At 65.4% G+C, this 20,817-nt stretch overlaps 1 protein-coding gene across 6 annotated transcripts; it reads left to right on the forward strand.

Annotated features, from left to right (window-relative positions):
- The first annotated feature begins 1,975 nt into the window (after positions 1–1,975).
- Positions 1,976–18,611, forward strand: LOC142823889 (uncharacterized). 6 transcript variants are annotated; one of them, XR_012898957.1, is made up of 7 exons: positions 1,977–2,154; positions 7,043–7,189; positions 8,399–8,644; positions 9,068–9,181; positions 13,478–13,591; positions 13,820–17,889; positions 18,354–18,611. XR_012898957.1 is itself a non-coding variant. In XM_075915620.1 (6 exons), the coding sequence occupies exons 3-6, from the start codon at positions 8,542–8,544 to the stop codon at positions 16,282–16,284; spliced, it is 2,796 nt and encodes a 931-aa protein (XP_075771735.1). In that variant the 5' UTR covers positions 1,976–2,134; positions 7,043–7,189; positions 8,399–8,541; the 3' UTR covers positions 16,285–18,611. The 6 variants fall into 6 exon arrangements, 5 of the variants coding, with proteins under 5 accessions (XP_075771735.1, XP_075771736.1, XP_075771734.1 ...); XM_075915620.1 differs by having other exon boundaries at positions 1,976–2,134; positions 13,820–18,611; XM_075915621.1 differs by having other exon boundaries at positions 1,977–2,199; positions 13,820–18,611.
- The last annotated feature ends 2,206 nt before the right edge of the window (positions 18,612–20,817 follow it).

Consider the following 20,817-nt stretch of genomic DNA (forward strand, 5'->3'; position numbering starts at 1 on the left):
TGGACGGGCTCTCTGGCACGTCTCTCTAGTCTCTATGGTCCATGGACGGGCTCTCTGGTACGTCTCTCTAGTCTCTATGGCCCATGGACGGGGCTCTCTGGCACGTCTCTCTGGTCTCTATGGCCCATGGATGGGCTCTCTGGCACGTCTCTCTGGTCTCTATGGCCCATGGACGGGCTCTCTGGTACGTCTCTCTAGTCTCTATGGCCCATGGACGGGCTCTCTGGCACGTCTCTCTAGTCTCTATGGCCCATGGACGGGCTCTCTGGCACGTCTCTCTGGTCTCTATGGCCCATGGACGGGCTCTCTGGCACGTCTCTCTGGTCTCTATGGCCCATGGACGGGCTCTCTGGCACGTCTCTCTAGTCTCTATGGCCCATGGACGGGCTCTCTGGCCCGTCTCTCTAGTCTCTATGGCTCATGGACGGGCTCTCTGGTACGTCTCTCTAGTCTCTATGGCCCATGGACGGGCTCTCTGGCACGTCTCTCTGGTCTCTATGGCCCATGGACGGGCTCTCTGGTACGTCTCTCTAGTCTCTATGGTCCATGGACGGGCTCTCTGGCACGTCTCTCTGGTCTCTATGGCCCATGGACGGGCTCTCTGGCCCGTCTCTCTAGTCTCTATGGCTCATGGACGGGCTCTCTGGTACGTCTCTATGGTCTCTATGGCCCATGGACGGGCTCTCTGGCACGTCTCTCTGGTCTCTATGGCTCATGGACGGGCTCTCTTGTACGTCTCTATGGTCTCTATGGCCCATGGACGGGCTCTCTGGCACGTCTCTCTGGTCTCTATGGTCCATGGACGGGCTCTCTGGCACGTCTCTCTGGTCTCTATGGCCCATGGACGGGCTCTCTGGCCCGTCTCTCTAGTCTCTATGGCCCATGGACGGGCTCTCTGGCCCGTCTCTCTGGTCTCTATGGTCCATGGACGGGCTCTCTGGCCCGTCTCTCTGGTCTCTATGGCCCATGGACGGGCTCCCTGGCCCGTCTCTCTGGTCTCTATGGCCCATGGACGGGCTCTCTGGCACGTCTCTCTGGTCTCTATGGCCCATGGACGGGCTCTCTGGCACGTCTCTCTGGTCTCTATGGCCCATGGACGGGCTCCCTGGCACGTCTCTCTGGTCTCTATGGCCCATGGACGGGCTCCCTGGCACGTCTCTCTGGTCTCTATGGCCCATGGACGGGCTCCCTGGCACGTCTCTCTGGTCTCTATGGCCCATGGACGGGCTCTCTGGCACGTCTCTCTGGTCTCTATGGCCCATGGACGGGCTCTCTGGCCCGTCTCTCTGGTCTCTATGGCCCATGGACGGGCTCTCTGGCCCGTCTCTCTGGTCTCTATGGCCCATGGACGGGCTCTCTGGCCCGTCTCTCTGGTCTCTATGGCCCATGGACGGGCTCTCTGGCCCGTCTCTCTAGTCTCTATGGCCCATGGACGGGCTCTCTGGCACGTCTCTGTGGTCTCTATGGCCCATGGACGGGCTCTCTGGCACGTCTCTGTGGTCTCTATGGCCCATGGACGGGCTCTCTGGCACGTCTCTGTGGTCTCTATGGCCCATGGACGGGCTCTCTGGCACGTCTCTGTGGTCTCTATGGCCCATGGACGGGGCTCTCTGGCCCGTCTCTCTGGTCTCTATGGCCCATGGACGGGCTCTCTGGCCCGTCTCTCTGGTCTCTATGGCCCATGGACGGGCTCTCTGGCCCGTCTCTCTGGTCTCTATGGTCCATGGACGGGCTCTCTGGCACGTCTCTCTGGTCACTATGGTTCCGGGAGCGGCGCTCTGGTCTGTCCTGCGAAGACTCGTCTGCCCCGCAGAAGATGGCGTCCGCCCCTCCCGGGACTACAACTCCCATCAGCCCGCGCGTCGCGTGAGATTTTTTTTCCCCCGTTGTCGCGAGAGTGCGGCCCTTCCGTGACTGTCTTTGTCGCGAGATCTTGGGGACAGAGGGTGGCGGGGGGAGCCGAGCGCGTCTGCGCGTGCCCGTGGTGTCGTCACCGCGTTCTGGGGACGTCATCCCGCGAGGCAGGCAGGCGCCGCGGGGGTGCGGGTGCGGCGCGTAGCGCGGGAGCCCGGCGGTGTTGCCATAGCAATGCGCGATGACGTGACCCCGCCACAGCGTGGAGTCACCACGTGACGTAAGCGCTGCTGCTGTGACGTAAGGAGGACTGGCGGTCACGTGCTCAGTTGGGGTGGTGAAGAGGTGGGAGAGGGAGAGGGAGCGTGGGGGGTCTGGGGTGGGGGCAGGAGGGGGTGGGGGCGGGAGGGGGAAGGGTGGCTGGGGAGGGGTGGCTGGGGTGGGGGCGGGAGGGGGAGGGGTGGCTGGGGTGGGAGCGGGAGGGGGAGGGGTGGCTGGGGGGGGAGGGGGAGGGGTGGCTGGGGAGGGGTGGCTGGGGTGGGAGCGGGAGGGGGAGGGGTGGCTGGGGTGGGGGGGAGGGGGAGGGGTGGCTGGGGAGGGGTGGCTGGGGTGGGAGCGGGAGGGGGAAGGGTGGCTGGGGAGGGGTGGCTGGGGTGGGAGCGGGAGGGGGAAGGGTGGCTGGGGAGGGGTGGCTGGGGTGGGGTCGGGAGGGGGAGGGGTGGCTGGGGTGGGAGCGGGAGGGGGAGGGGTGGCTGGGTGGGGTGGCTGGGGTGGTTGTCGGGAGCGTCCGGTTGAAGCTGTTTTTCTCCCTGTGGCTGCGCCGTGGTGTGCGTTAGCGGCGCCGGCAGAGCCCTTACACGGGTTGCCGCCAGGTGCAATGGGGACTGGAATGGGGGGTTATGGGTGACTTTCTAGAGAAGCGTGGCCGGTGTATGAGGTTCTCAACCCTTCCGGGCTGCAGTTTCCCTCGGGGTTTGTCTGTCTTGTGTGCTCCAAGTTTCACCTCACTTCAAAACTCCTCATGTGCAAACTCAGTCCCAAACTTTCAGAAATTCAGAACATGCACTTACTGAAACGTTGCCGAATTTCTCGTTTTTACAATAGAATTATGAAATACGTTGATGGGAATAAATCTTTCCCTTGCATCCCCGTGTGTCGTGTATAGAACAGTATAAGTAAGTCCTAGGGAGTGTGGTTGGTGCTGACTTTGAATATGACCTGTTGTAAAACTAGGCAGATCGCTAGATGAGTTGAGTTACTGCCCTGGAACTTCTCTGCATGCCGTAGGGAGGACTGTATTCGCTCTTGTTGCTGTGTTGTGTTGCATGCGATTCTACTGCCCTGTGCTGCTCTGTAGTGACTGTGTGTGTGTGCGTGTGTGCGTGCGCGCGCAGTGCCCAGTGAGGGATGGGATCTCTGGGGGAGAACTGCTGAGAGAGACACCTAGGGAGTGGCCCAGGCCTCCTGTCACCTGAGCTAGGTGGAGAATTCAGTCAGGTGACACTGCCCGGGAAGCGGGACAAAGGAGGGGTGGAGCTGCCTCCAGGCTGGGGCCAGTTGCTGCGGGTGTGAGTTGAGTTTTCAGCCTTCAGAGGGGTAGCCTAGTGAGTCTGAATCTGCAAAAGCGGCGAGGAGTCCTGTGGCACCTGTAGCTGGCCTGGGGGGCCGGGCAGGGGCTCAGAGCCCTGGCGCTCTTTTAGCCCCAAGGTGGATTGTACTGACTGCTCCTGGGTCCTGTCACAAGTCTGTGCTACACTGTGTCCCTCTGTTCTACTTGCCACTGAGAGTCACGTCTGGCTGCGGATGGGGGAGTGCAGGGCCAGTGACTCCCCCGCACCCGGTGACGGTATCCATCTCCATTATTGAAAACCACTGTCTTAGGGGAAGGGAGGTGAGATGGGACATTACACATACGCTCTGTAAATAGACTGCAGGGAACCATCGTGCCCAGGCCAAGGACTGTAGCAAAACGGGTAAATTATCTCTTCTTGAGATCTCGGTTCTATCTAGAGAACAGGCTTTCAGCTCAGCGCTGTTGATATTTATGTTCAGCCCGCTCCCTGCCGTGCTAGTTCTGTTTAGCTTGGATTCAGGGAGGGACTGAAGGAGCCTGGAAGTTTCTTTTAGCTTCAGTGCGTTAGTTCAGCTGCAGCAATCCAAGGCCTAAGAAATCTCTCCCTGTGCGTCAAAGGGTTCTTCTGGAGCCTGGACGTCTTCACGTCACCCTAACCAAACCTTGGTTCTCCTTGGCATCTAACCGCAAAGGAAGAGATTGCTGAGGGCCAGTTCCACTCAGATGGCCCATGCCTGCTTCCCTGTGATCCCCACAGGAGCTAGCCAATCCCTGGGGATTTGCGGGTTGTTCCTATTGGAGTTGGGCATTTCTTTAGTTGACCTACACAGAATGCGCAATGTTCTGTCCCCTGACACAGCAGGACTCAAACAGCAGGAGAAACCCCTTTGTGCACTGCCCCAGGCCTCTTCCCGGCCAGCGCTCTGCCCCAAAGCTTCCTCCTAAGGTTAAGCTGCCTCTGGTGCGTCCCTGCTGCCCTCTCTGTGTGTCTCTGGGTGCTGTGCTGCACCACACCCCTGTGCAGGCTCAGTGCATTGCGCCTGGGCTCCCATTGCTCCAGCCCTCTTACTCCATGAAGGACTCTATTGTTTCGTACACTTCTCTCCTGAAGGGCAGCTGCCAAGCACCCACCCTGCCCCCAACACAACCCTGGGCGCTGGCCTCCAGAGGCTGTAGCACACCCGCCTCGTGCAGCAGGCAAAGTGATGGCATCCGCATGCGTCCCCCCCATGTGTCAGGTGGGCCAGCGGCACCATTGCTTGTCCCTGCCTTGGCTAGGTCAGGTGTGGCCCTCCCTAGCAGTGTGTGGCAGGGTGAGAGGGCGTGCACAGTGGCCGGGGTCTCTCCTCTTCTGTGCTCCCTGCAGTCCAAGTATGGAGGCTGGACCCCATCCTCTCCTGCCTCCCAGACCTCCCCCCCAGCCAAACCTCTGCTTGGCCGCCTGCCAGGCGGGGCCCCTGCTGTCTTTGTGACAAGGCGAGGGGCCGGCAGAGGGATTTCTCTGCCTTGCAAAGCTCCCAGGTAGTTTCCCTCTCCCCACCCCAATGGTTCCTCCTCTTCCCTTCCTTCTGGCCTGCCCATGGGACTGGGATTCTCACAGGGTTCCGGGGGCGGGACTGGGCAGTGCCTCACTTGTTCCCGGGAGGCTGGGAGGTGGTTTGCTGGCGAGAGCTGGGCATTGAAGTCAGGTTGCCTGGGCTCCAAACTCAGCACTGGCTTGATTTCCTGAGTAGGGCTGTCCAAGTCATTTCCCGTGCCTCGGTTTCCCCAGCTGCGAACAGGAGAGAGTCTCGTTGTGTGGCAGAGCTGTGGGTGCTTGATCTGCTGGTGTGCTGACACTGCAGGTCCCCCAGCCCCACCACGGGCTCCCCGGTCTGCTAAACTGCTCCGCTTGCCAGGAAAGGTTGAGAACCGCTGGTCCCAATGAGCTTCCTTAGCTGCTGCCCTTGCCAGATGAGCGAGGCCAGCAGTTGTGCCAGGGAGGCTCAAGGGCTCCGCAGGAGCAGCCATGGCAGCTGGGGATCCCCATTAGCGTTTATGACTCAATACCTGTGGGTGCACGAGAGGAGAGGGATGTGCGAGTCCCTCGGTCGCTCCCTGTCACCCGTGTCTCACCCGCTTGGTGGCACTTGGCTGGCAGGCTGCGTGACCCAGGGTCGGTCCCCATGGTGCTCTCCTGTTCCTGGAATGCTGTGTGGCACCCGGAGGAACGGGTTCAAAGCATTTAAAGATGCTGAAGTTCAAAGCCTGTTTTCTCAGCTCAGTTCACACTTGGCGATGAGATTTCCTGCCGGGTGTTTGTCCTGCAGGCCCAGCTGGGGGTGGCAGAGAGGAAGGCGTCCCACAGAGCAGGGAGAAGAGCTAAGGAGCGTTGGTAAAGTTCCTGCCCCAGAAGAGAGTGCTAAAGACGTTTGCAATATGAAACAGTCGCTCTCCTCAGGGTACCACACATCACACCCAGCAACTAGCCCCCGCAAGGCCCCTCTGCGGCCCAGGGAGAAAAACAGCTGGAGATAAAATTAAAAAACAACCAATGGTCAGGTAGCACTTTATAGATTAAACATGTGGATGGGATCATGAGCTCTCGTGGGCACAGCCCCCTTCTTCAGAGCACCGGAGTGTTGGGTTTAGGGTGTGCAGACGTCACCTGTCTGGTTCCTATGGCCATGTGGGGCATGCAGAGCAGTTCAGTGCAAAATGAGCGTGGCCTGAAAGCCGGGGCCTCGAGTCTGAATCCCGGCTCCGACATTGGCTCGAAAGCCGGGGAAAGTTACTCGCCAGCCACATGTCTGCCCAGGGAAGGCCAGAGTGCTGCGGAGGGACAAGGGCTGTCGGCACGAGGGGCCTGGCGCTGGGAGGTGTGCGGCGCTAGGGACCCTGTGGCTAGCTGGCCCCTCCTGCACTAGACTTAACCCTTCGCCTGCTAGCTACTCCGAGATGCGGCACTCGCAAACTGGCTGCTTTGGAAGGGGTTGGCAGGGGGCTGTGGCGTGTGGGTCGGGGAGGGGTTTGGCAGCTTCGCATGTGGCAGGGCTCTCGTTGTGGAAAGGCTGAGAGACGGGGGCTGTTCAGTGGAGAGAGGAGGGGACAGGAGTCCCTGGCTAGACGCAGCGACTGGCTTTACCCCGCCCGTGCTGCAGGAAGAGGGCCGGTCAGTGAGGCTGAAGGCAGCGCGGGTAAGACTGAGCCAGGGCAGCCGCTGGGGCTGCGGTCACCGGTAGTTTTCTCGGCAGCAGGCTGTCACTGGGGTCAGGAATCGCCGGGCTGACCGCATCTTGCCATGCTGCCTTTCGAGGGGCTGGGATAGAGGGGCCCCTTCCCTGCTAACCACAGGCTGGCTTCGTGCTGCACCAAGGGCTGCTGGGAGATGTAGTTTTCTCCCACACCGGGAAGCAGGCTGAGCCGAAGGCGCCTGTGGCCGCAGCCCCTGGCCGGCAGGACTACAGGTCCCAGAGCGCGGTGCGGGCTGGGGGAGGGGGAGTTTTCAGTAACAGGGGTCTGTGACGGCAGCAGGGAGCCTGGGCTGAGGCGAACTCTTCCCCGAAGATGGCTGGAGGGAGGGGGCCGAAGCCCTGCCCAGCCCCCGCTCAGTGACTCTCCTTGTGGTCCATGCAGGGAGCTGCCGCAGCCGTTGAAAAGCTGAGCGGAGGGGCGGTTTGGTCAGAAGTGACGCCCGGGCCAGGCTCTCGCCCCCACGCCCTGCGCGCAGGATCTCCCCGAGGGCTCTCTGATGGGCAAGCGCCCGCAGGGGCTGCCGCCCAGGTAGGCTGCAGCGGGGCGCAGGGTCCATTCTGCTCTCTGTGCCCGGCAGGCGGGCAAGGGGTGATGGGAGGGGCTTGTGGAGGGGTTCGGGCACCTTCCAGGGCAGCAGGAGACCCGACAGTCCGTCACCCCATTTCTTGTTCGGTCATTGTTTACGCTCCTGGCTCAGCTCCCTCCCCCGGGGGACCGTCACCCAGAGAACTTGGGCTCCTCAGCCGCCTGAGTCTGAGCCGCATCCAGACCTCGTCTGTAAATATGGCCCCTCTGGCACACTTGGGATACCCGCCCTCAAGCTGCCACCCCCTCCTGGGGACGTGGAACCCTGCGGAGCAGCTGTCCTGGCCCCCAAGACCAGTGCGGCCTCCCCACCTGTTCCCAGTAGCTAACGCTTCACCTGCGCAGGCGTTCTGGGGCGCAGGTGAACCCCAAGGGGCTTTGTACCAGTTCAGGCACGTAACCCGGGCATCGCAAAGGCAGTTCTGGGCCCCACGCCTCACTCACCCCTCCGGGGGGCACACGGAGCAGTGACAGCGGCACACAGGGCCCTGCCTCCGTGTGCTCCCCTCCTGAGAGCCCAGTTGTTTCTGTCCTTCGGGGAGGCCAGGGACGCGCCGGGCCCCCTCTCCTGTCCCCCTCACTCTCTCTGCGTTCTGGGATCAGCTTGCCTGGTACCTCCCATATTTGCTCTGGGGAAACTGAGGCAAGCGGGCGTGGCTCTCCAGGGCGCACAGTGAGTCCGTGGCCGAGCTGGGCGTAGAACTTCCAGGCCCTGCACCTCCCCCGGCCATTCTCCCACCAGCCGCCCCAGGCTCTCTCCTCCACACAGAACTGGACCCTCTGTGCTCTGAGGCGACACTTGCTCCATGGGGGGCAGGGCTGGAGCCGTGGGGCTGCCAGATGCCATATGGGGCGCCGCCCTGTCTGAGAGCCAGGCAGTCCCAGCCATCCCTCTGCAAGAGTCTGCCCCCGACCACGTGCGTGGGGCCGTGCTCTCCCCCCAGCGCCTGCGGGAACTCCCTGTGCTCCCGCAGCAGCCTCTGGGAGCCAGGAGCCAGGGGGGCTGGATGGGGGCTGGCAGGAGCCAGGCTCGGTGCCCGCTGACAGGCAGGGCAGAGGGCTGTTCCCTGGGGCAGGCTGGTGCTGGGAGGGGCGCGGGAGAGGCCCCCCTCTCTGCGATGTCCTTCGTCCTTCTGTTGCTCCCCTGCTCAGGGCCCTCAGCGAGAACAGGCCCGGCCCAAGCCAGCTCGGCGGGGAAGAGCGCACGGTCTGGGCGGCCTGGTGGAGCGCAGGGTCCGGAGCTGCCCGTCGCCGGGTCTGAGAGCCCCGCCCCTCCCGCGGCGCTGGGTGCAGCCATGGCCGAAGAGTCGCGCCCGTCCAAGGAGGCGGCTGCGTGGCCCCGCGCGCTGGAGCTGGGCTGCGGGCCCTTCTCTCGCGGCGTTGCTGGCTCAAACGCAGGTCAGTGCTGCTCCGACGCTGCTGCCCCTTCGGAGGCCCTGGGGGAATTGGCTGGAGGGCCTCTGCCCCCCTGAAATCCACCCCTCGTGTGGCCCACCCGGCCGCGGGGCCCCGTGATGCCCTACAGGCAGACACTGGGCTTGCTGTTTGGCCGTAGCCACCCGCCAGCCGGTTCTTTGCTCCAGCTGCAGCGGCTCACGCCCAGCGCTCCAGTCCCAGGCTCGGCTCCGCCTGCCGGTGTCACTCCGGGCTGAGTGAGCAATGGAGACAGGCTCCGCCCCGCCCCTGCCAGCGCACGAGGGCTGGGGAGGCCGTTTTCTGTGCTCCCCTCTGACCACAGCTGGGCAGTGAAAGGCTGGGCCCTCGCTCCCCTTGACGTCAGTGGGTCGCGCATCAGTTAACGGGACTTTCCCCCCGCACCAGGCCACGCCGTGCTCAAAGCCGATCTCCTGCCCCGGATGGAAGCAGGGGAGCATGCCGCCCTTGGGGTGCAGCTGGTCTCGGGGGGCTTGGAGCGGCCGCCAGATCCCTGCGCAGGTGGGTGCTCGGCCTGGGAGCCCCTTGGCGGGGCCGATGGAATCGGGTGGCTCCGCCCCTTCACGACATCCCTCCTGTAGCTCCCATGATGTAGAAACTGCCCGGGCTGCAGGGGCGAGTCAGTCGTGGGTTTGCACCCTCCGACGTGGCCTCGCAGGGAGCTGCTTAGGGGGCGAGGCCAAGTCCAGGGTCCCGGTTCTCACCCCACTGCCGTTACCCATCTGCACCATGGGGCTGGTGCCCAGACCTGCCCCCCGGGGGCCCGACTCAGGAACCCGTACGATGGGCTGGGAAGTTCCGGGCCGAAAGGCACCAGCATGAGGCCCCATTATGAGCCTCACTGGGTGTGACGGCGCGTTGGGGGTTCCCCGTCTCCTGCACCCCGAAATGGCACAAACAGACTGCACCAGCCAGTGGAATTGAGGGTGGTTTATTGCTCCTCCAGCCCAGCGCAGCACAGATGTAATCTGGTTACAGGAACTGGGCTAGGATGCCTCAGGCCCCCTTGAGATGGGGGAGACTGGGCCCCTAAACTCCAGCCCCTTCCCCTAGGCTCTCCTCCATGCCCTCCGACAGCCAGCAACCAACTCCCCAACTTCCAGCCCTGCCCCCCAGCCAAGGCAGCATTCCACCTTCCTTTGTTCCTCTCCATGGGGGGTGTCTGGCCACTGGTTTGCATAGTGACTCATCCTGTTTTGCTGGGTCGTGGTACCCACGGCAGCCAGTGGGGGTTCCCCCAGAGCCAGCAGCATAGAAACCAGCCAGGTACCCCCACTACGTCACAGTTCTCCCCCCTCCGAGAGCGAACTGAGCAGGGTCACTCTGCTCGTGACCTAGGGAAGTTCGGGTCCTCTGCGTGGGAACCCGCCCCGGGGACATGGGTGCTCCCCTTGACTCGGGCCGGCCGTGGCAAGGCCCCACATGAATTGGCTTCCCTCTGTCCACTCGCCGCCCCGCTCCAGGGCGACTGGCACAGGCCTGTCCTCGGGGGTCACACCCACCCTTCCGCTGGCCTTGATCTCTGGCCAGGGTCTCTCGGGCTGGGGCCATGAGCCCAGCGAGCCTTCTCTGGACAGCCAGGGCGGCTTCCACCCCCGATGCTCCATCCAGGGAGGACTTCCCCTCCCATAACTCTCTCAGCAAGCCCAGAGGGTCTATCTGGGGTAGAGACCCCCAAGCCGCTTTCCTACTGTCTTGGGCCTTCCCGCCCCTCTGGCAGGAGTCACAGGACCGGCAGTACCGCTGCACGGCTGTAAAGATTCCCGGCCAATAGAAGTGCTGGAGCAGCCTCAGCCGGGTGCTCCGGATCCCCCGGTGGCCCCCAACGGGGACATCGTGGGCCAAATACAGCAGCTTGAGGCGATACGTTCGGGGGACGACCAGCTGCCGCTCTACCCTCCATGCCCTCGCCTTCCTGGGGGGGAGCCACTCACGGAACAGGAGCCCACGCTCCCGCAGGAATCTCTCCTGGCCACCTCTCCCCCGGGGCTGAGCTGCATGGAGGCCAGCCTGGTCCCTCAGCCTCTGCAAGGAGGGGTCTGCCTGCACCTCAGCCTGGAATTCAGCTGCTGAGGCAGGGATCGGGACCTGTCCCCCACCTCTGCCTAGGTCCAGAGTCCCAGCCTGGCTGGACCCCGTGTCCACTGGGATGGGACCCTGAGGATGCTGCCAGGAGTCCTTCCCTGGACCCACGTTGTCAGCCCCCCGCTGGCTCTGGCTCCAGGTAGTGACTAGAGCCCGCTGGGATTCATGGGGCCACTCCTCTAGGTCATTCCCCATCAGCACCTCGGTGGGCAAGTGCGGGTGCACCCCCACTTCCTTGAGGCCTTCCTTCGCCCCCCATTTCAGATGCACCCGGGCTACAGGCACCTTAAACGGGGACCCATCTATGCCCTTCAGGGTCAGCTGCGCGTGGGGTAGTATCCGCTCCGGGGCCACTATGTCGGATCGGGCCAGAGTCACCTCCGCCCCCGTGTCCCAGAAGCCCGTCACCTTCCTACCATCCACCTCCAGGGGTATGAGGCACTCGCTCCGCAGGGGCCGTCCTGCCCCCACCCGGTACACGGAGAAATCCGCCTCCTGAGAATCAGACCTCCCAGGGGAGGTGCACTGAGCATCCTTCCCCTCTCTCTGAGCTGAGGTTTGCCTGCCAGCCCCTGCCTCTGGGGCAGCCTGCCCTTCCTCCCGCCCCAGCCAGTTAACCCTGGAAAGTCCCCGGTCCTGGGACCTGGTGCACTGAGCCCTCTTGTGGCCTTTTTGCCCACAGCGATGGCAAGTTAGGCTTTGGGCTGTCTCTGTCCAGGCCCTGGCTGGTTCTCTGGGGCGCAGACGACCTGTTCCTTGGTCTCGCCCCGTAGTTGACTCCCTCCGTCGCTCAGCCGAGATCCGGTCTCTGCGCGATTCCCTTTCTCTCCGGGACTCCCGTTCACACCCGGACCGGCTCTCCGTGAACTCATCCGCCAGTCTCCCGGCCTCCTGGGGGTTCTCTGGTCTCCGGTCCTTGAGCCACAGCCTCAGTTTGGGTGGGCACGCTTCATAGAACTGCTCCATCATGACCAGCTTGAGCAGCTCCTCTGCGGTCTGGGCTCCGACTCCAGACACCCACTTGCGGCAGTATTGCGCCAGGCGGGAGACCAGATCCACATAGGTCTCCCGTGGCCCTTTCTGTACCCCCCGGAACTTCTTCCTGTACATCTCGGGGGTCAGCCCGAACTTGTGCAGCAGGGCCTCCTTGACTCGGTTGTAATCCCCTGGCTGTAGGTCCTCCAGCTGACTGAGCACTCCGGCCGCCTCCTGGCTCAGTGCGGGGATGAGCTCCTGCAGCCAGTCAGCTGGGGGAACCCGTTGCAGTCCACAGGCCCTCTCAAAGGCACTGAGGAACCCGTCTATGTCACCCATGTCCTTCAATTGGGCCACCACGGGCCTCTCCAAGCATCTGGCAGTCCTGGGACCCTGGGGCCCATCCGCACTTGGCGCAGCCGGTGCCCCGCCGGTTCTCCGCTCTGCCATGGCCAGCTCATGCTGCCGCTGCCTCTCTCGATCTTGGCGATCCCTTTCTCGGTCCTGGCGGTCCCTCTCTCGGTCCTCTACTTCCAATTCCTTGATCCGCAGCTGGATCTCCAGCCGCCGCAGCTCTGCTTGGCTGGCCCCTGCCCTAGATGGGCTGCAGCTTGCAGGCCTCCTGGGGGAAGCTGTCTCATCTCTCCTGTGGATTCCAGCGCTCCTCCCCCTCTCTGAGCCTGACACACTCTCAGGGGGGGTCTGGCTGCTTCCCCTGGGGACAAGATCCTGGCCCTGTGGCTGGTCGTTCTCTTCTAGCTGAGCAATCAGCTGGGCCTTGGTTGCTTTCTGCACAGGCAAGCCCCTCTCTCTGCACAGCCCCACCAGCTCTGCCTTCAAGAGTCGGGCGTAGGCCATCTGCCCGCTGGTCCCCTCGGTGCAGACTCACCAGTCTAGTGCTGCAGCGCCCCACGATTCCCAGGAACCGCTTCGCTCTGTCTCCAGCACGCCTGGCTCCAGGGCTCTTGCTTCTACTGTGCCTTGTCGCTCGCCGCTGGAAGCTCCATCCACGGGGTGCAGTGCATCCCACTTCTGACACCAGTGTGACGGCGCGTTGGGGGTTCCCCGTCTCCTGCACCCCGAAATGGCACAAACAGACTGCACCAGCCAGTGGAATTGAGGGTGGTTTATTGCTCCTCCAGCCCAGCGCAGCACAGATGTAATCTGGTTACAGGAACTGGGCTAGGATGCCTCAGGCCCCCTTGAGATGGGGGAGACTGGGCCCCTAAACTCCAGCCCCTTCCCCTAGGCTCTCCTCCATGCCCTCCGACAGCCAGCAACCAACTCCCCAACTTCCAGCCCTGCCCCCCAGCCAAGGCAGCATTCCACCTTCCTTTGTTCCTCTCCATGGGGGGTGTCTGGCCACTGGTTTGCATAGTGACTCATCCTGTTTTGCTGGGTCGTGGTACCCACGGCAGCCAGTGGGGGTTCCCCCAGAGCCAGCAGCATAGAAACCAGCCAGGTACCCCCACTACGTCACACTGGGCACTCCCTGTTTTCCTGCCTAGACCCACTCGTCTGTGCCCGGTTGCCCCCCGGGGCAGCGGCGAGCTCCCAGCGGGGCTTGCCGGGGCGGAGGGGAGGTGTTGCCTGGGGCCTTGGGTTTCACCGGTGGCACCGGGGTAGAGTCACGTGCAACGCTCCTGGGACTCGGGCTCTCGCTGGGTTGTGCAGTGGCAGGGGCCTGTCTCCGGCCGGGCGTGTTGTCTCCCCTGATGCCTCTGTACCCGCCAGCAGGCTACGGCTTTTTCCGGCCCGAGGGGCTCTTCCGGGTTGAGCAGTGGGAGGAGCGATACGTCGGGGCGCAGCAGAAGCTGGCGGAGGACAAGCCCCACGGCAGTGCCTGCGGAGGTGAGTGAGCATGGCCCTGTCCGTCCCCCCCCCCGCCCCACACCCCCGGGAATGCTGAGACCAGCCCCCAGGCCTTGCCTGGACCCGCTGTCTCAAAGGGCTGCCGCCTGCTCTGCTCCGTGCCCCCCAGTCGGCCTTGGCTGCCGACACAGCCCTCGCGGCCCGCTCATGCCCGCACCGGCCAGGGGAGCCCGGGGAGTTAATGCCTTCGCTCTCTCTCTGCTGCAGCCGCGCACGGGGGCGTGAGCACCACCGAGCAGGGGCAGGATGCGGAGAGCTTTGCCCAAGACTTGGGGCTGTGCCCTGTGGCCTGCGACGGCCCCGACGGCCCGTTCCCCAGCCGGCAGCCGACGCCCAAGGGCCAGCAGACGAACCAGACCCGGATCAAGATGGAGGAGTCAGCCGGCTTCAGCAAGTGCTCGGATGCGGCCGTGCGCCAGCTGGGGGCGGGGCCTTTCCAGTGCGCCGAGTGCGGGAAGCGCTTCCGCCAGAAGCAGAGCCTCGTCACGCACGAGCGGATCCACACGGGAGAGAAGCCGTACCGCTGCCCCGACTGCGGCAAGGCCTTCAGCCAGAAGCCCAACCTCCTGACGCACCGGCGCATCCACACCGGCGAGCGGCCCTTCGCCTGCCCCCAGTGCGGCAAGCGCTTCAGCCAGAAGGCCAATCTCATCGCCCACCAGCGCACCCACGCCGGGGAGCGGCCGCAGCCGTGGGGCGGGCCTGGGGGCAAGCCCCAGTCCCCCACGCACCAGGCCGAGCACGAGGAGAAGCGCCCGTTCGTCTGCCCCGAGTGCGGGAAGAGCTTCACGCAGAAACCCAACCTGGTGACGCACTACCGGACCCACACGGGCGAGAGGCCCTTCAGCTGCGCCCAGTGCGGCAAGAGCTTCAACCAGAAGACCAACCTGGTGACGCACTACCGGACCCACACCGGGGAGCGGCCCTACGCCTGCCCCCAGTGCGGGAAGCGCTTCACCCAGAAGACCAACCTGGTGACACACCAAAGCACCCACACCGACGTGCGCCCCTACCCGTGCGGGGCCTGTCACAAGTGCTTCAAGGACAAGGTGTCCCTGAAAGCCCACCAGAGAACCCACGGCCTGGGCCAGGCCAGACCCTGTGGCAATGCAGAGCCCATTCCGCTCCAAGGCTCCCCCGCCCTGCCGCCGCAGCCTGCGGGCGCAGAGCGCGACAGCCAGCCCGCCGCCAGCCCGCCGGCGCTAGCCCACAAGCTCCGGGGGAGCCAGGCCCCCTGCATGTGCCCCGACTGCGGGAGCAGCCTGCCCCAGAAGCAGCACGCCCCGCTGCACCCCCAGAGCCCCGCGGTGGAGCAGCCCTTCCTGTGTGTGCAGTGCGGGGAAAGCTGCCCGCAGAAGCACGCCAGGGACAGGCCCTGTGAGAGCGCCCAGTGTGGGAGAGGTCTCAGCCTGAACCAGCATCTCCTCCGGCACCTGGAGCCCTGCCTGGGCCCTGGCGGCGCGGCTCCCACGGCCCCCGGGGCAGAGCGCCCCTTCATCTGCAACCAGTGCGGGAGCAGCTTTGGCTTTTGGCCGGCTCTCGTTGCCCACCAGAGCAGCCACGGGGGGTGGCAGCCGTACCCGCCTCCCGAGCGCGGGAAGGGCGCCCGGCCCCAGCCGGCCCCGCCGGACGCGCAGGCGGGGGACAGGGCCTGGCCGTGCCCGGAGTGTGGGCAGAGCTTCAGCCAGCACAGCCAGCTCAGCACGCACTGGGAGAGCCACTGGGGCGAGCGGCCACACCGGTGCGACGTGTGCGGGAAGAGCTTCGGCTTGAAAGCCAACCTGCTGACGCACCAGCGGCTGCACACGGGCGAGCGGCCCTTCGCCTGCAGCCAGTGCGGGCGCCGCTTCAACCAGAAAGGGAACCTGGTGACGCACTTCCGGACCCACACCGGCGAGCGGCCCTTCGCCTGCCCCCAGTGCGGCAAGAGCTTCAGCCAGAAGCCCAACCTCCTGGCCCACCAGAAAACCCACGCGGGGCGGCGGCCCTTCGCCTGCGCCCAGTGCCCCAAGCGCTTCAAGGGCAAGGTGTCCCTGAAGATCCACCAGCGGGTCCACGGCGGGGAGAGGCCCCCTGCCAGGCCCCAGAGCGTGGATCCGCTGGAGGCCCAGCCCGGGAAGAGGTGCTGCTCCCACGCCCCCTGCGGGAAGCCGTTCAGGGAGCCCCTCGCTCTGCCGCTCTGCCAGGGCGGGCCCGGCGGGGAGCGGCCCTACGCCTGCCCCGAGTGCGGGAAATGCTTCCGCCAGAAGGTCACGCTGGTCACGCACCTGCGCACCCACACCGGGGAGCGGCCCTTCCAGTGCTCCCAGTGCGGGCGCAGCTTCAGCCAGAAGCCCAACCTCCTGACGCACCAGCGCACCCACACCGGCGAGCGGCCCTTCGCCTGCACCGTCTGCGGCAAGGGCTTCAGCTGGAAGCCCAACCTGGTGACTCACTACCGCACCCACACCGGGGAGCGGCCCTACGCCTGCGCCGACTGCGGCAAGGCCTTCAGCCAGAAGCCCAACCTCCTGACGCACCGGCGCACCCACTCCCAGCAGAGAGCCCTGCCCGCGGCCCCCCTGGACGCTCCTTCGCCCGGCGCCCCCGAGGCCACCAGCCCCGCCTGCGCCTGCGCCTGGCCTGCAGAGGGCACCTCCGCCCCCGCGGCCCCTGCGCCGGGCAGCTCCTGAAGGATGGGGGGCGAGCGCTGGTGCCGCGGGTGTGACAGGAGCGGCGAGGCACAGAGAGCTCGGTGAGCGACCAGGGAGCCTGGCCAGCCGGCTGAACGGGGACTGGGAGCGTGGGGCTATCCCGGCTGCTGCTGCACCGAACCGGGCGGGGAACGCCTCGGCCAGGAGCCGCATCTGACTGAGCCCGGCTGTGGGCAGCGGGAAGCCAGCGGATTGCCCTGTGGCCGGCTGGGCGCGGAGCCGGGCGGCCTGTCGGTAGGGCAGGCTGCGGAACAGAGCCAGCAAACCCCCCGCGAGAGCCCGGGGAGGGACCGGCCACGGAGCTGCCCCCTGCAGCTAAACGCGGGGGTGGCTTGTGGCAGCTCCCCTCCTAGCGAGGCAGAGCCGGGCGAGCACGCTGCGCCAAGAGTTGGTGGTTCCGGCCCCGCCCTGCCCCCCGCCAGCTGCGGGGAGAGCCCCTGGGGACACACACAGGCTGACGGGTCCCCACAGGGACGGGGGACCCGGGAGGAGCAGCCGGGTGCTGATGCCCCGATGCAGGAGAGCTGCTGTGCTGAGCTCCGTGGCCTTGCTCAGTAACGTGGCAGGCCCAGAACTGAAACTCAGGGGGGACGAGGGACCCTGGCGCGGTCTCAGCTGAGCCGCAGTGTTAGCCGGGGGGTCTCTGTGGCAGAGAACAGCGCCCCTAGTGGGAGGGAGCAGGGCGCTCTCGCGTGGTGACCCCCGGAGCGCTGCTCACCCAGCCACAAAGAAGCGTTGCTGACAGTGGGAAGGGCCACGCAGAGCCCGTGGCTGCGGGGCCAGTGGCATGCAGGGGGCGTGGGCTCACAGAACCTGTGGGGCAGGTGTGGGAGGGAGAGTGGCACCCGGGGAGCTTGGGGGGCGGCACGGAGGGATGCAGGGAGCCTGATGTGAGCTGAGCTTGGCTTGCAGACGCAACAGGGCGTGGGGCGACCCTCCCATTAGTTCTCCCTCCGTGGACACTTGGCTGGCAGCGCCCCCGGTCGTGACAGCCCAGGGTGTCACCCAACCCTGCCTTGCAGGCCTCCCCAGGATCCCGGGTGCTGGTGGCCACGGCACATCCTGGCCGGGATTGCTGGGGGGTGGGGGGTTACGGTTAGGGTTGGGGGGCCCTGAAACTACCTGTTCAGAGGAGGGGCCGAGGCGGGGCTGATTGGGCGGGGTGCAGTGAAGGGAGGGCAGACGCCAGGGCCGGTTGGGGCGGGGGCAGCAGACTGAGGCTTCGCTTAGTGACGGAGCTGGGGCCCAGCCCTTCCCAGGCGGCAGCAGGAGCCGGAGTGGAGCTTCCACCGCGACGCACATTTTGGGTGGAAGCGGAGAGCCATGTGCACCATCCTGCAGCCTCCCCGCTTTCTTCTCCGGAGGCCCGGCACCCCTGGGAGGCCCACACCCCGTGCGCTGGGACATGGGGCGCTCTGCTGACCCCCACGATAGCAGCCTGTGAGCGGGAGCTGGCCGCCCGGGGCCACAGCAGGAGGAACGGGGCGTCTCGGTGCCCGGCCCCGATTGTCTGCCACTGGCTCAGGCGGGCCGTGTCCCATGAGCTGGGCAGCTGGGGCTAGTGGTGCCCTAGGGAAGGAACAGGTGAGTGGCGGTGGCAGGTGAGTTTCTTGGGCCCCGGCGCAGCGCGTCCCTCGCCGCGGCAGCACAACGCCTGGCGGGTCTGTCAGGACTGCGTTTCCAGGCAGGCTCCTGGCTGAGACACCCGGCTCGGCAGCCCGCTGGCCAGGGCTGGGAGGGACAGGAGGCTGCTGGCGAGGGCGGGTGGCACAGTCGCTTGGCAGGCCCAAGGACCATCTCTCCAGCATGAAGCCAGACCCTGCCGTGTACCCGCAGCTCTCGCGTGCCGCTGCTGTGTGCGCGGTGCATGCCGGCAGGAAACGCACCCGTGTGGCCGCCCCGTTCACCCGGCCCCTGGGCGCCATTGGCCATCAATGCGTCGGGCAGCCAGGGCGCTCTGCCTTTGGGCAAGCGCCCGTCTGGTTTCGCGGGCTGCTGGGGAGCAGGACGCAGCCTTGAGCGGAGCCCGATCGCTCCTTTGCTTCTAGGCCAGCTCGGCAGCCGTTCCAAACTGACGCGCCAGACGACATCAGAACTCGGACCTAGCGGCAAGGAAGAGCCGGATAAGCACACCCAGGCGTGGCTGAGAACAGACCACGTAACGGCATTGACAATGGACGGGATCGCTGACGGCACAGCCAGACGGCGTCCTCACACCTTGAGCTCTGGACTCCTGGGCTGCCTCCCTCCGCGCAGTTCTTTGACGCTTCCCTCATAGCTGACCAAATCCATCTTCATGCACCATCCAGGCTGTCTCTGTCCATCTTATACTGGGGGGTGGGGATGCTGGAGTGTATTAGGGTGCTTGAGGGGCTCGGGGTGGGGGTGCAGGACTCTGGGTTGGGGTGTCTGAGGGGCTCAGGGTGGGGGTTAGAGTGTATGAGGGGCTTGGGGTGGGGGTGCAGGACTCTGGGTTGGGGTGTCTGAGGGGCTCAGGGTGGGGGTTAGAGTGTATGAGGGGCTCGGGGTGGGGGTGCAGGAGTCTGGGTTGGGGTGTCTGAGGGGCTCAGGGTGGGGGTTAGAGTGTATGAGGGACTCAGGGTGGGGGTGCAGGAGTCTGGGTTGGGGTGTCTGAGGGGCTCAGGGTGGGGGTTAGAGTGTATGAGGGGCTCGGGGTGGGGGTGCAGGAGTCTGGGTTGGGGTGCATGAGGGGGTCGGGGTGGGGGTTGGGGTGTGGGAGCTACGGGGCAGGGCAGGGCGCTGGGGGAGGGCAGTAGAGTATGGGGGGCCGTGGGGCCGGATTACCTCACCCGGCTGGGGCTGGGCTGCTGCACCCAGGCAGAGGCGGTTGGACGAGGGTGGGGCCAGGATCGACGCACCCAGATTGCCCCTCCCCCCCGTGCCGCAGTGGGAGGGTGGGGCCCTGCCAGGCCTTCCTGCGACATGGGGCTGGCCAGTGGGGCCTGCCCCAGGACTGAGCCCGGGGACGGGATGCTGTGGCCAGGCTGGAGCCGTGTTGGGGGGGCTCTGCGCTGCTTCAGCCTGTGGAGCGAGTTGCCCACCCCGTGGCCTGGCCTGGGGACGGGCTGCGTGGCGGCTGCCCCCATGGTGGGGCCTGTGGCAGGCTGGTGCCAGGGCTGCAGGAGCACGCGCCCGCGGACCAGCCCCAGCACAGCCAGGCTGCTGACCCGCCTCTGGGCTGCCCAGCTGAGTTCAGCCAGGCCGGCAGGGGCTGCAAACCTTCCCGCCTGGTGGCTGGTCAGAGGCCTGGGGCCGGGCGAACTGGGAGTGCCTGCCTGTGCTCGGGCTCCACTTAACCCAAGCCGTGGCGTGTGTGCCTCCGAGCTGGGGACGGGGCCTTGCAGCCCCTGGCCACGAGGCGTCGGGACCCCGGCACCCTGAATGTCTGGCTGGGCTCGCTCGGCAGGGGCTGGGGAAGCACGGCCGGCCGGCCGGCTGCTGGGCCTCGGCTGCACGACTGTCCCAGTGGGCTTTGCAGAGGCTCCGTGACCGCGCTGTTCCCGGAGGTGCCCATCGCTCTGGGGGGTGCTCGTGCTGGCGGGGCAGGTTCATTCTATCCGTGTGCTGCTTATGCTTCCACATGGAGCTGAATTCTCCCTGCTGCCAGTCCCTCCGCAGGCGCCGTGTTCCTCGGGACGCTTCTTCCACCTGTAGCAGCACACGGACACCCCCCACTGCCCGGGCACGCCTGAGGACTGGCTCACCCGCACTCGCACGCTGACCCCTCGGCTGTCCCTGGACTCAGCAGGCTGGGTTAACCGCAAGGCCCCACTGCACCCTCATGCGCCTTTGGACTCCGGGGGCTGGATTTCACAGCATTTTAATCTGCCATCCTCATACGTCCCCAGGTTCAGCACCCCCACTCCCACCCCACAGTCATTCACTGGTAAACCACACGGTGAGCAAACCCCCCGGGATTTGGGGCACCCCAGGGATCGTTAGCTTGGGGACAAGGTGTTGCGGAGCGAATGGGGAAGCCGACACAACCCCCCTGAGGAAGAGTGAGCGAAAGAGAGAAGCACCCAGCTTAATGAAAGTCGTTTATTTCTGGGTCGTGAGTAGATGTGTCTGTGGGGAGCAAACACAGAACAGGGCCAATATTAAACCTACATGGACACTGGTTACAGATGTTAGGGCGAGCACCCCAGACCTGATTACATAGGGCAGGCTGTCCTGGGCGGGGCGGGGGGAGAGCTCATTGCACTGACCCAGGTCTGCCCCGGGGGTCCAGAGAGCAGGGGACAAGCAGAGCAGGGCCCCAGCACGATCAGACAGGAGACGAGGTCTCAGTGGAACGGATGCCCTTGAAATCCAGGCACCAGAACAGGTTCTCTTGGGCGGGGGGAGGCAGGACACGGTGCGAGGGGTTCGGTGCTGGGTTTGTGTCTGGGGACCCGAGGGGGCACCCTGGAGACGGATCACCCCGGCTACGGGGCACGTTCCTGGGACGCGCCCAGTGCGACTCGGCAGTGCCAGGCAATAGGAGCCGTT

Source organism: Pelodiscus sinensis, unplaced genomic scaffold, assembly GCF_049634645.1.
Source record: "Pelodiscus sinensis isolate JC-2024 unplaced genomic scaffold, ASM4963464v1 ctg110, whole genome shotgun sequence".
NCBI lineage: Eukaryota > Metazoa > Chordata > Testudines > Trionychidae > Pelodiscus > Pelodiscus sinensis.

What these genes read in the sequence shown, in the direction of transcription:
- LOC142823889 (XM_075915620.1), top strand. Translation starts at nt 8,542, where the DNA reads ATGGCCGAAGAGTCGCGCCCGTCCAAGGAGGCGGCTGCGTGGCCCCGC. An exon ending in CGTTGCTGGCTCAAACGCAG is followed by an intron (nt 8,645 to 9,067) that starts GTCAGTGCTGCT and finishes CCCCCGCACCAG; the next exon opens with GCCACGCCGTGCTCAAAGCC. An exon ending in CCACGGCAGTGCCTGCGGAG is followed by an intron (nt 13,592 to 13,819) that starts GTGAGTGAGCAT and finishes TCTCTGCTGCAG; the next exon opens with CCGCGCACGGGGGCGTGAGC.